The sequence below is a fragment of the Ptychodera flava genome, chromosome 20 (assembly GCF_041260155.1).
Source record: "Ptychodera flava strain L36383 chromosome 20, AS_Pfla_20210202, whole genome shotgun sequence".
Lineage (NCBI taxonomy): Eukaryota > Metazoa > Hemichordata > Enteropneusta > Ptychoderidae > Ptychodera > Ptychodera flava.
The window spans coordinates 13700879-13713663 of record NC_091947.1 but is presented as its reverse complement, the minus strand read 5'-3'; the positions used below and the strand labels follow the sequence as shown (position 1 = coordinate 13713663).

Here is a 12785-nt window from a genome sequence, read left to right as displayed (position 1 = left end):
AGCACAGCTTTACGTAGTTTTGCCAGCTCAGTTGGGAGTTGGCTTACGAGTGTTACCGTTCATTACTGACTTAATCGAGTGGTCCTCAGTCAGGTACGGGTTTGTACCGACATGGCTTGGGCTGCAGCTAACCAGTGATAACCAGTCACTACCCCCAAGTCTTCAGTTCACTTTTGCGATGCACGGGTGCAACGCAATATGCTTCCATTGTTCTAGCCATCGACGTGTCCACATGCTGGCAGCCATATTGTACTGCTAGCTGGTTTGCATAACAAAAGCAGTCCCTGCTAAATGCAGACGTGTTATCCCCGTACATGTAGCATATTGACCTCATGTGCCCTTTTGAATTCTCTGTACGCAAACAGCGTACGTAGTTACCAATGCATCGGCAAGAGGATACGTTTGCCTGCAAACCAGAGCCAGTACTTCGGACGGTGGAATAAATAAAAAATCCAAAGCTACGTCCATTGAATGGCACGGCCAAGGCAGTGAAGGACGTTGCCTGGCTTGAACTTGCAGAGCTGAAGCCCAGCTTAGTACGTCGGACACCAGTTTGTAATGGTATTTCCGAGTCGTTCATATCCGTTCCATGGGAGGAACAAGTCGAGCCGTCCCGTCAAAAATACGTTCTCATTTTCAGTCACGCACAACTGAATAAGTGACTTTCGTCTCGCACCATCGGCATATCTGCCAAGTCGTTTGCAAGAGGTAGCCTTCTAGATTAGCATTGCCGAGTTGGTCAAGTTCGGCAGCAATCTGTATAGTGCCAGGCAGCCAAGTACGTCCAACTCCGCCAGAAAACGTCACCATGCTATCCTGCCAAGTCCGCTAAAAAGCGGTAAAAAAAAACCAGCCCCCCTCGGGTGTGGGGGACTGGCGGACAGGTTTCTGCACCTTTCCCTGTCCTTGGACTCCCTGTGAACCCATTTCGAGAGCAAACGCCGTTCCTCGCCCAAAACCTGTCCTCGAACGACCCCTAGCGTGAGCAAGGGTTTGCTACACGTAGTTCCGTCGACTAGGCAGGAAAGGGGGTACCAAAAAGGAGCCCGATTTCCACCGCCTTAGGAGGATAACGGCCGTGGCTGCTCAGCTTCTAGCTACACCGAATTTCAAGCGGATTTTCACCGACTTGGCAGGAAAAGGGTTAAAGCCTGTTAAAACTTCTGAAAAACTGACCAAATAAGAAGAAGTTGGGGAGTCCTTAGTGTATTAACTATGGTAGAGGTCCCCTAGCTGTTAATAAAATGTTTGAAAAGGGAAAGTCATTATTTGCAGTTTTTCAGGAAAGTTTGACAAGGTGGTGCTGGCATTCAGAGTGAGTGACTGCTATTGTAAATGCATTTTTAGATTCTTTGAGTGTCAAAGAGGTGTCAAAAGTGAGATTAACCAAAAAAAACTGCTCTATGACTTCAAAAGAGGGGTGCAAATATGGCATGTTTTCAACATTTTTGACAGAACAACAGTTTTCCTACATAATTGTATACCAATTTAATCCAACTTTGAAATGAGATATGGACATGGAATTTTTACAGCCTATTAACAAGGTTACAGATAAGATTTGTACGGCACAATTTTCCTGTATTTGAAGTACTTTTTGAAAAATCACATTTTGAAATTTGAAAGAATTTTTAATAATTTTTTGATATATAAACCCATGTAAAATCATAAAAACAAATTTTATTTACAAATCCTGCCGTACAAATCTTACAATAAATAGTGTCAACATATTTATAACTAATTTGGTAATATTAATACTATCCAATTCTTATTAAATTCAAATATGTAAAAAAAATATGAAAAATTAAATTTTAATATTTACTGGTGTCATATTTCAAAATCATGGCTGCAAATATACAATTTTTATATTCATTGGAGAAAATATTAACTAAGGGAGTTATCCTGAAAATTTGAACTAAATATCTTGATTCTAACACTTGAAACTTGACATTAACTCTGAGAAAAGAATTGGTGCAAAAATAGCCTTTCCAACCACCATAAAGTAGAATGTTAACAATATTCAAATCCATACATCTACACTTGTTCCATTGACTGCTATTGCCATGTGACAAGATAATTGAATACACGCTCCCTGTATCCTTTGTAATAAATTACTGTGAAGTCTTTTAGGCAGATTATTGCTCTCAAATCTATGAAACTATAGAAACATTTCATTGCAGACTTTTGACATTTGACATATACAGAGGCTCAGTCTGGTGTCAAATTTCCACAATTTTTTAGCAAAAGCTTCTTAAGTTGCTTGAGTAGTTTCGTTCATACAATGATACGTTGGGAAATTATCCACAGGCACTTGGCAATTTGTCTTAAGGGGTCTACACAAAGTAGTTATTAAAGTGCCCTGACAATAGCTCTGATTTTATAATAAAGTGCCCAATCATTTTTCCTGATCAGATGAATACACTGTATGTTTCTATCTTGGCAATAATAGATGTATGGAAGTATTCGAAACAGCAGGAAACCTACACTTTTTGTGTTTTGCCAGAAATTCTCCTTTACTTTCGTTATCAGCTACATATAACTGTGTTTATGACATGAAAGTTATTGTTTTACCATAATTACAACAGATTGCTTTTTTACCTTATAAGTTCTCCTCCAATTTTTCCTAGGTTCTGTGAGCATTCTTTTCCATAACATTCCCATGACTTCCGGAAAATGTTCATAAGTAAATGTTTCCTTGGCAATTTCTGCCATGAGTGTGCCGTGAGGTCCCCACTGGTCATCGTTTGTAGCCTCTCTGACCTTGGCCTCAACTTCACTGTAGTTCATCACCACATTGGTCCTACAATGAAAACCAATACATGATATATTGCGACTTTTACCGGTTTCTGTCTTATTTCATTCACTCCTCATTTAGTAAGATGGCTAAAATTGAACATTTATGTTTAAATCCACAATTTATGTACAAAAGAATATCTTTACGCTTCATACAGAAAGCACCGGTTGGATGTACACTCACAAAGGTATGAGTGATCCTCCTTGTGTTCTTGGTGTTTTAACTCACAAGTACTCCCGTTAAATTAAGTATACTGAAAATATATAGAACTGTGCTCATCCTTAATCTCTCACAAAGGTGATGTGGCGACAGTTTTTTGTCCTTTTCAGCTCACAAGATTTAACTTGTGGGAAGAAGAAAGACCCAGAAATAAGAATGTATGAATGCAGTGATAATTTGGACATGCATCAAGATGACAAGCATAACTTTATTGTTCAGAATTGAACAGTCCATACATACTACATGTGTGATTCTACAGATATAGAGCACTATCAATATTTTTGGTTTTTCGCGAGTAAATCTTCTAAAATTTCAATACAAAAAAGAGAGATGTAGCCAGCCTTAATTGACACGTGCGAGGATGAAAATTGATTTACCAGTACTGTATCTTGGCCTTTATGACTGTGTTGGGTGTTCTGTTTTTCTCTTTGTGTGGTTTTTGAATACTATAAACTCAAAGTGTAAAATGATGCAGGCATTGATTATAAAAGACATGCAAATGAAATGTACAGAAAAGTTTTGTTTTGATTGACTGGTATTATAGCGTACGTTAGCTGAAAATCAAACAGCACCATCTAAATCTGAAGTTCTACATTAAAAAGTGTGTCCATTTTCTAGACTGTATTGGAACTTTTGAGACATGTTTTGGGGTGTGCATCTCAGTGCCAGCAGAGCACAACAAGGATATGAGCAGTTGGGTCAATATTGAAATAAGATGTATCTGTGCATGTACAATATAAAATGTGTATTGTCAGTGACCATTCCTACAGTAGCAGGTGCACTGTTAAAACATTGTGACACACCTACATGTACACTGAACAAACTAATCTAAGTTTGCTATATATCAATATTCATATGTTATATTTGTGCACATTTTTCACATATTTTCTTTGTTCCATTTTTATTTTGATACCACGTTGAATTAAAAGATACCAAATGAAAAAATGGGCAAAGCTGCTTTTTAGAATGAATATTGATTATGTCAAATACAGATATCTACACATTCTCTCAGAGAATGTACCTGTAGTGATAGTGTACATATATATACTTAAATGGTAGAAACTGCAGTATTTTTTAATTTCACTTTTGTGTAATGTAAATATTTCGGAGGTGAGTTTATGAGAGTATGACCTTTTCACCTTGTTGCCCTGTATTCAGATATTCCTTTGGCTGACAGGAAATCCTATTAGGACAAATCACATTATCCGGTTTCTCTGGGCAGTTGCAGTGCACAAGTACCAGATATTGGTCTGTATGGTCAATATTGGATTTGATACAAATCTATTCAATGTCAATAAACTGTCTGCATTAAATTTGTACGTTTAATCTTTTCAAATATCAAAATAACACCAGCCATTGCCGCTTCTGAAATTCAAATCCTTCATATTTCTGAAGATGTGATGTCATTAGCTCTACAGAAACTTTCCACAATAAACCATCTGGTAAACTTTTTAAAGGATCAATGTTTGGGATTTTGTGACTCCTTGATAAACTGACAAAAAATATGAGTGTGCCATACGATAACTCTTGTTCATATCTTGTCCATCACCAGATTTTGGACTGTCTGCACTGCTATCAATGTTGACCCAATTTTTGGTGGAAATTACACTTAAAGTGAAACAGGTAAATAAATTTAGTAAACTGACGACACACCTCACTCGTCAACAACCTTCTCATCGAAAAGAATAAGCACTTTATTACAGAAGAGACCTTTTGATCTGTATGATGCAGTCTGGCGAGTTGCAATATATAACGAACAGCCAGATGTATGATTTATCAAGTATGGATACTTCCTGTCATCTGCACTGTACAGGGAAGCCATACAGTACCTTGCAGATCAACACTTCCTGTCATCAACAGGACTGGAGAAGCCATACATCTTACACATCGATACACTGGACTATATGTACTTGACTTGCCATTGGTACTAAAAGTGATACCTTCAGGGTATGACTTGCTGGCCCTGCTCAGCACATATGTGTAACCATGAGTTCCTCATGCCCCTTTGATGGGGAGGCAGCATATTGATGGGGCTGAGAAAACATCCTTTACAATCTTACAAATCTTTACGGTTAATTTAAACTATATTACTTCTGAATGTCCTCTCCCTCCATGTCAAAAAAAATGGGTGGGTGGGAGGGGAGAAGGTTGATTTGAAGAACTCTCTCTAAACACTTTACAAAAATTATCTGACCAGCTCTACTTCAAATTAGAGGTTGTTGTAAAATACAGGAGTGCACAAGGTATATGTTGTGTATTGAATTTATAAACGCACATTTATTTTTTCTGGCTATGCTAACTGTCGACTAAGTTTCCACTTTCAATAATAGTTAAACATGTTTGACATTACACTCCTTAGGAATGTTGTTCTCTTTTGTAAATTCCCTCCTACATTGTTAATCTGAATGACGCCTGACTTGGGGTTTTGACAGACAAATACAGGGACAATATAAAGTGCCATGAATTTGATTAAAAACTGTCACTCTCATAGATTGGCATACTTTGTATGGTCAACATAATACACAAAACCAACCAACTGCGTTTCTTGAGTGTCAAGTAAGTGAAATACGAGTATTTTTTTCAGAGATTTGTGTTGTGATCCTCGGAATTTAAAACTGGCACTGTACTCTGCAGTGATTGTCGTTGAACAAATAATAAAAAAACACCTTTCCTCGACACACTGGAATCACATAGCGATGATAATGGTAGGATCACGGAAATTTTATGTTCTCTGGAAAACCTACTATCCGATGTGCACGGATGTTCTAGTTAAAAGACCATATAATGTACGACATTACTGGTAGCAACGCCAAATACAAATAGGTATTTGACTATCACTACTGACTGACTGGTGGTATGGTGGGTGGGGTTCAAAGCGACCTTATCATTTTAACTGTGTTGACACCGAAAGTGGCATTGAAGTTCTTCGGACTCGTGATCATGAACTGAAGAGAGAGACTCTTTATATCAGCAATGATCACCCGAAGGTACAGCAAATGCCACAATCATCATGCCATACAATGTCACTGCCGAGCAAATTCAGGAAGTATTTTTTTTCTGCCTAGGTGCAATCGGCAGTACGATCGCTTTATGTGAAGCCTTTTTGTACGTGAAACGTAGATCAAAATGTAGATTCGGGAGATTCTGCTTTCATTTTACATAAATTTTCACGAAAACTGGCGCAAAATCTGAGTGTATTGGAGTCGTCTTGCGACCAATCTTTGAATACTATTTCTTTTATGAGAATGTACACGTAAACGCAATGGCGGCCATTGCAATAATATGCAAATAACCCGGCTTTAGTAAGTACTGCATTTGACTAAAAAATGGCTGGATTATACTTACACTTTATCGGTAAGCTCACGAAGCTTCCACATCTTGTCACTGGATTTCTGATACTCCTTCTGACGACTACTATATGTCCTTTTAACAAATACCAGCAGCGATGATTGAGGATGGTGTAAGGTCTACCCTTTCGCTCGATAGACGGTACTGTAGCGATATAAGATGGCGCCCACTGAACCCGGAAGTGATATAATCGTGACCCTTTAATGTTTTCATTGCATTACAGCATGCTGTCACGAACCCTCCGAAGCAAGGCTTTAGCAGCACTCCGAATGCCATCCGGGAATGCCATGTGCCTGAAAGCTTTTCGGGGCATAATTATGACACGTTTGGGTCACTGGTAAATGGCGACTGTTATTTAAATTACAATAACTTTCTTTTCTCTCTCGTTTGGGCGGTACACTTTTCATAAAGAAACCGGCAAAATACTGTTTTATGATTGCCGTGTACAAGCCTTGCATCTACAACATTTTGAATCGGATCACATCTTACTCTACGAACTTTGAACCCAGATTCTGAGATTGAGCGCACTTGGTGCGTGGAAGCTCAACGTGCAAGTCAGTGTTCTGAGTTTTGTCACGTTTATTACGACAACAATTCGCTGTTGGAGATCATAAAGTCCTCAGCAATGGCTCAGGCGTGCACATTGTCCACGGCTCGATTATCAAGCCCTATCGGTGAGATCATCGTAAATGCTTGCAGTAAAGGTGTGCATAAAATACAACTTTCAGCGGCGGAATCCCCGCGTTACAAAGAAGGGTGAGTCAGCTGGGAAGAAGAGATTCCTTGAGTTTCGTTTCGTGGCTGTGTCATTTGATGTCGGTTTCAAGGTTATTCATTTTCCCCTACATTTTAGCGCTGAATTCCCAAATGTGTAATGGATCATTCTAGTATATTCTGGTTTCATTTTTTATTAGTTCATTTTCGGATGAAACACATTTACACATATTTACTGGTTCCCGGCCCGTCATGTGTCATGTCAGTGACGAGCTCGAGGGATGGAATCGGATGTACCTTGATGGGGCAAAGCATATCAATGATTGTAAAGTAGATGAATATATGTTTTGACTTGTTCAGGTTACATATTGTGTCATACAGGTATGGTATTATGTAGGTGCAGTACAGTAGCTCGAGGTTCTGCCTGGGTATTTATTTGGGTCGGACCGTATTTGCAGTCTGGTCTGACCCAAATACCCAAGCAAAACCTCGAGCTACTGTACTGCAGCTAGGTATTATGTCGTCCACTACTAGCATTTGCAAAGAATCGTAAAAATCTACCGTACCAATTACCATATCGAGGAATTGAGTGCATGGAAAATATTATTGGAAGTGTGTACATGTCATTTCTATTGTTTGAGAAATGAGCCAAAAACATGAAAAGAAATAAAAACTTGTCGTGCTTGAGGTAACAGCACTTGGTAAGTTCTGTGGGATCATTCACCACTACTTACAGCTTATTGGTTGATTGTGAATCATCTGATGTTTGACCCAGTGCTGTATGAGATATTTAGCACATGTACACATTTAACCCCTCTTACTGCAGTAGAGCCAAAGTTTGATTTAGAGTTTGAGCATAGTTCATTTGATGCCGCTGAAACATTTTCCCCACTTCTGACGTGTTCCCATACTAGAAGAATTGTGCTCGTACCAACTCAGAATTTATGGGCGCTGACTATTTTCCTACAGAAGAGAAAATTGGTTTTAACCAGATATGAACTGAAAATGCTCATGTTTCATTATATATTGCAGCTATGTGTAAATGTGAACCTTTGCCACATGTTTACAACTTTATTGAAAGTTTTATGATCAACATAATGAACAATTCACCACAGATTAATTCTAAAGGTCAATTAATATTCAAATATGTAATCAGCTGAAATAACAATACTTAATTTCTTTGACTGCTGTCCTTGAATTACCACTTTATATAGCAAGTGCAATTGCCTTCATTCAAGTCCGTCAAGCTATATATGCCAAACTGCGAAAACTCATTAGATATGCAAATTATAAATTAGCTGACATGAAAATGCGAAATGACTTTCAATATTGGTATAACCTTGTATAGTCATCAATGTACATGGCATGATTTTCCAACTTTGATCAAATAAATCCAAGTATATATCCCAAATTAGAAAAGTTCATTAAATATGCAAATTAGCAATTGACTGAAATGTTCTCTTTAAATATGCAAATTCAGAATTGGCTGAAGTAAAAATGTTACATGATTTTCAATAATGTCGTATCAAAGTATCTTTAATGTACAAAGTAAGTTTTGCCAACTTTGGTCTTGTCAATACAGATAAATATCCCCATTAGGAAATTTCATTAAATATGCAAATAAGGAATTTGCCGAAATAAAAATGCATAATGACTTTCAACAATGTTATATCATAGTATCTTTAATGTACATAGCAAGTTTCATCAATTTTGGTCAAGTCAATTCAAATAAATATCCCTAATTTCAAAAGTTCAACATGTGTGATCAAGATTTGTAGCACATCTCATCAAATCGTATATCCGTTTTTTCTACAATCATTAATTATGCAAATGAGCAAAAAGTAAGCAAGCCATACTCAGCAAAAATTAATCAGTTCTTGCCATTTGCACAGTTATGTACTAGATTTGATTCTGATCTGATGGAGCTGTTTTTGAGATATCCAGCACACAGACCGACAGACAGACAGACATCACTGCGACATTAGCTCATGTGTGCGAACACATGAGCTAAAAACATGATGAAATTAGTAGAAGAGACTGTTTCAGCAACTTCCCTTTTCTTCAATAAAGTTATATTCCTTTTATCAAGTAAATGCAAATCAAGAAAAAAAGGAGTAAATAACAGTGATAATTTGATAGAAAATGGATGAGATGTAATCGATTTATCTTAATCATAGTCTTAAGGACTCTTCTGTTCCATAGATTTCATATGTTACCTTGGAGCATCGTTATGCAAATTGTAGCCATGCCAATATTGTTATGCAAATTGTAGCCATGACATTTACATATGAAATGAAACGAAAAGCATTTGTCTAAATTGAACCATGGATCTTCTCGGACTGTCTTTATAGATTGTCAGATAAAGTGGTAGAGATCGAAAGAGATGATGGTCAGTCTCCAGTACTAAACCAGTGCGTAGGTTGGTTGAAAGTGTATTTTTCTGACATCGATGAAGCTAGAAAGATGACTTTGCCACCGTTGCATGTCACAACTATGAAACCAGGTCAGTTCACAGTTGCTAGCATCGCAATGTTCCATGTTTATGTATACTAATCATTGATATATATCATAGTCACTGTTTTAAAGCCCCAATTAGCTGCAAAGTTGTATTATTTTCATGATTTCATTTTCAAACCAAAGTTGGTTCATGTAAATGTGCTAACTGAAGGACATCGAAGTATCACTGCTCACTTATTTGGACCATGCCTGTGTGTTTTAACAGGCTGAATAATAAACGGGTGCTTCATTCTTAAAATGTTCCCCCACGGAAAAGTACAAAAATGCAGTATTTCCTGCACATACACATTACGCATTGTGATCATAAAGGAAACAAGCATGATGCCATTTACTTGAATGCACAACAAACAATGGCTGACATTTTGTTGTTGTAATCTTTATTTTCTCTGTCACGTGAGTAGTTTTTAAAAATGCTGGAAAATCTAAAATGATGTTAAAGGTTTGAATTTACTTCCCACTTTTGACACTTAAGACAGTGTTATACACTTTTTCACTCTTTATTGGGTCTTACTCAAAGAGGACTCTTAGAAAACGGAGGATATTTTGAGATTGGTTTATGACACATTTGCAACTATTGGAGCTTTAATGAGATTTGTTCATGAAAAATGATAAAAAAGACGTAGTGTAACAGCAAAATTCATTTACAATCCATGATCAAGAGGGACCGTGGCTTATCTTTATTTGTAAAACGTGAAAAAAAAGGAAAATACATGTTCTCCATCGATATTGGCTAATTTTTGAATGATTTGCACATTCAAAAGTCACATTTATGCTAAATTAATTTAAGTACACTCACGCTTGTCTATCAGTACCAACTAAGGAGTGTTGTAAAGATGAGAAATTCTGATCCAAAGTATGGTCATGGACTCTGCTGGTAGTTTGAAATATGAAAGAATATGATATACAAAAACTAATTAATTGTAACGTTACTGATACAATGTGCAGAGTTCTACTACCACCTGTGTTAAATTTTGCATCCATTTAGTTTTACATCACATTTTTCTTGTAGATTCTTTCACTGCCAACGTATGGAAAACTCTCACAGAGGAGATACCAGTCGGGCAGACCATATCCTATGGAGAGTTGGCTGGCATGGTGGGCAACGTGAAGGCCAGCCGTGCCGTTGGTGGCGCTATGAGGCTGAACCAAGTACCTCTGATTATTCCATGTCATCGGGTCATCGGCAGCCAGGGTAAACTGGGTAACTACATGTCAGACAAAGGAATTCCGATCAAAAAATGGTTACTCAGACACGAGGGAGTTACAGGGTTTTAGTGAAGTCATAGTGAGAATGTTTCCGGAATGAACACAAAAGTTCACTGCCATGAACAGGTGCGTCAGACCATGAGTACCTTTCAAAGTTCAACATCTATCAGTATTAATCAAAAGTAATCCTCTTTGAGCTGAAGTAATACTGCCGTTATATAATGTATCTGATCTAAAATTTCAGTTCTATAGTCTGTTTCCGATGTTTTTTGTATACATTCCAGTGTTTACACCTTCCAATGCTGCAGTCTCATCTTTGTTCTATGAGGCCACTGAACATCAAGTTCGAAACGTAAGTGGCTCCAACATTTATTGAGTTGGACCAAACGATTTGTCAAATGAAGTTAGCTGCTCCTAACATGTGTTATGTCACATCCGTAACAGCCAATCAACACACAGCTGAGTCAGACTCTGTGATTGATTTTCAGCCAGTCTATCTCTGCCAACGTCCCATATGTGAGGTTCTACATTTGGCATTGATTAATAATTATATTGAATGATATGTAACAGTAGGGTTTAAAGTAGCCCAGATCTCAGTGTACATATGCATGTAAATCTTATGGCCAAAAGAATGTATTTGTAAGACGTTTGGATATATACAACTCCGTGTGTCTGGCAGTGCAATAGTACATAAGTCAGACGTATGCCTCCATAACAAAGACAGAACAGACAACTTTTCACTGTCTGGTCCAAAAGAAGTGATATAACGAACATTTAGTCTGTGGAAATCATTTGGTGATTTGAAAGATTTGAAGCATTCAAACTTGTGATTGTCATCAAATGTCAAGTGTGTTAACTGTTAGGTTTGAGGTTAAACTAATATTTGTGAACAGAAAACCTGTACATGTACTTCTGATGATCAGAGTGCTTGAATAAACCATAATGGACACACAAAGTACACTCACAGTACACTATGCATTTTGTATTTTTTCAGCGTTTGTAAATGTTTAGCATTTTTTAAATAAAACATGTTTGTAGTCATGTACAAAAAATGGTCTTTGTTTGAAATCACAAGCTACTTTAACAGTGGAGGCGCTCTCTATGGAGAGGGGTGTAGAGCGCCCTCAAGCGACAGATCATTCGGTCAATGGATTCGTTATGCACCTTTTGATAATGATGGCTGTGTTCATATACGATCGAATGTAACATCATCAGAGATCTGCTATATAGAGTAATTTAACTTCCACCTTTTCAAAGGGAACCTGATTGATCAAAAAGTGACATGCGTAGAATTCATCTGCTGTCCATCTTGTTTTTTGTAAATTTGTGATGTGATGTGGTAAGGTTCTGTTCCTGTATGCAATGTGTCGATGTGATATTTTGCCCATTTTCAATAAAAAAAACAACAACTCGCAATATATACAATGTTTAGAAAAACTAAAACAACAGTTGTACTTTTTCTGTTGAGTAAAGGTTCTCGTGTTGTAAGCTCTGCACACCAGAACAATCATGCATTTTTCTACTGATCAATGAAAAGTCAGAAACGTAGAAATGCCTACCACATTACTCCATATTGAGGCTGTAGTCACTTGATAGTTTAATGGTGCTATGTACAATGCCATCAAAACAGATTTCTGTCATAAAACCTGTATCATTTATTTCAGATATCCTGCCAACAATAATTCAATACATGACTACTTGAATGACGTTTATTATTACGTGAAGATTGTTCTAAATAATGGTAAGGAATGCAGAGCTTGAAATTACCCCCCCCCCCCCATATACAATCCCCACCTTGCAAAGCAATCTTTCACAATTAGATATTTCAGTCAGCTATTCAGTTGTACTCTGATATAAAAGATTTGAACCGCACAGTTTTGAACCTTTTATGATTGGAAGGGCTCCATTTTCCTTTGAACACAGTTGAAAAATGTGGAGTACTTAATAGTCTTATTTCAATGGCATTGTTCCAAAAATTATAAATGATATA

General features: G+C 37.3%; 2 protein-coding genes across 3 annotated transcripts in view; one reads left to right on the top strand and one right to left on the bottom strand.

The window, feature by feature from the left end:
• Positions 1-6541, bottom strand: part of LOC139120092 (clathrin interactor 1-like) — a 29881-nt gene extending 23340 nt beyond the window's left edge. For both annotated transcript variants that reach the window (XM_070684173.1, XM_070684175.1), the window contains exons 1-2: positions 6356-6541; positions 2596-2797 (exon numbers count right to left, since the gene is read on the bottom strand). In XM_070684173.1, coding sequence (XP_070540274.1) covers positions 2596-2797; positions 6356-6387 — 234 coding nt within the window. In that variant the 5' untranslated portion in view covers positions 6388-6541. The remainder of the gene's footprint in view (positions 1-2595; positions 2798-6355) is intronic.
• Positions 6542-6587: 46 nt separating this feature from the next.
• LOC139120093 (methylated-DNA--protein-cysteine methyltransferase-like) lies at positions 6588-11761 on the top strand. The gene is made up of 3 exons (XM_070684176.1): positions 6588-7114; positions 9424-9575; positions 10599-11761. Exons 1-3 carry the CDS (start codon positions 6984-6986, stop codon positions 10862-10864), a joined length of 549 nt encoding a protein of 182 aa, XP_070540277.1. The 5' UTR covers positions 6588-6983; the 3' UTR covers positions 10865-11761.
• The last annotated feature ends 1024 nt before the right edge of the window (positions 11762-12785 follow it).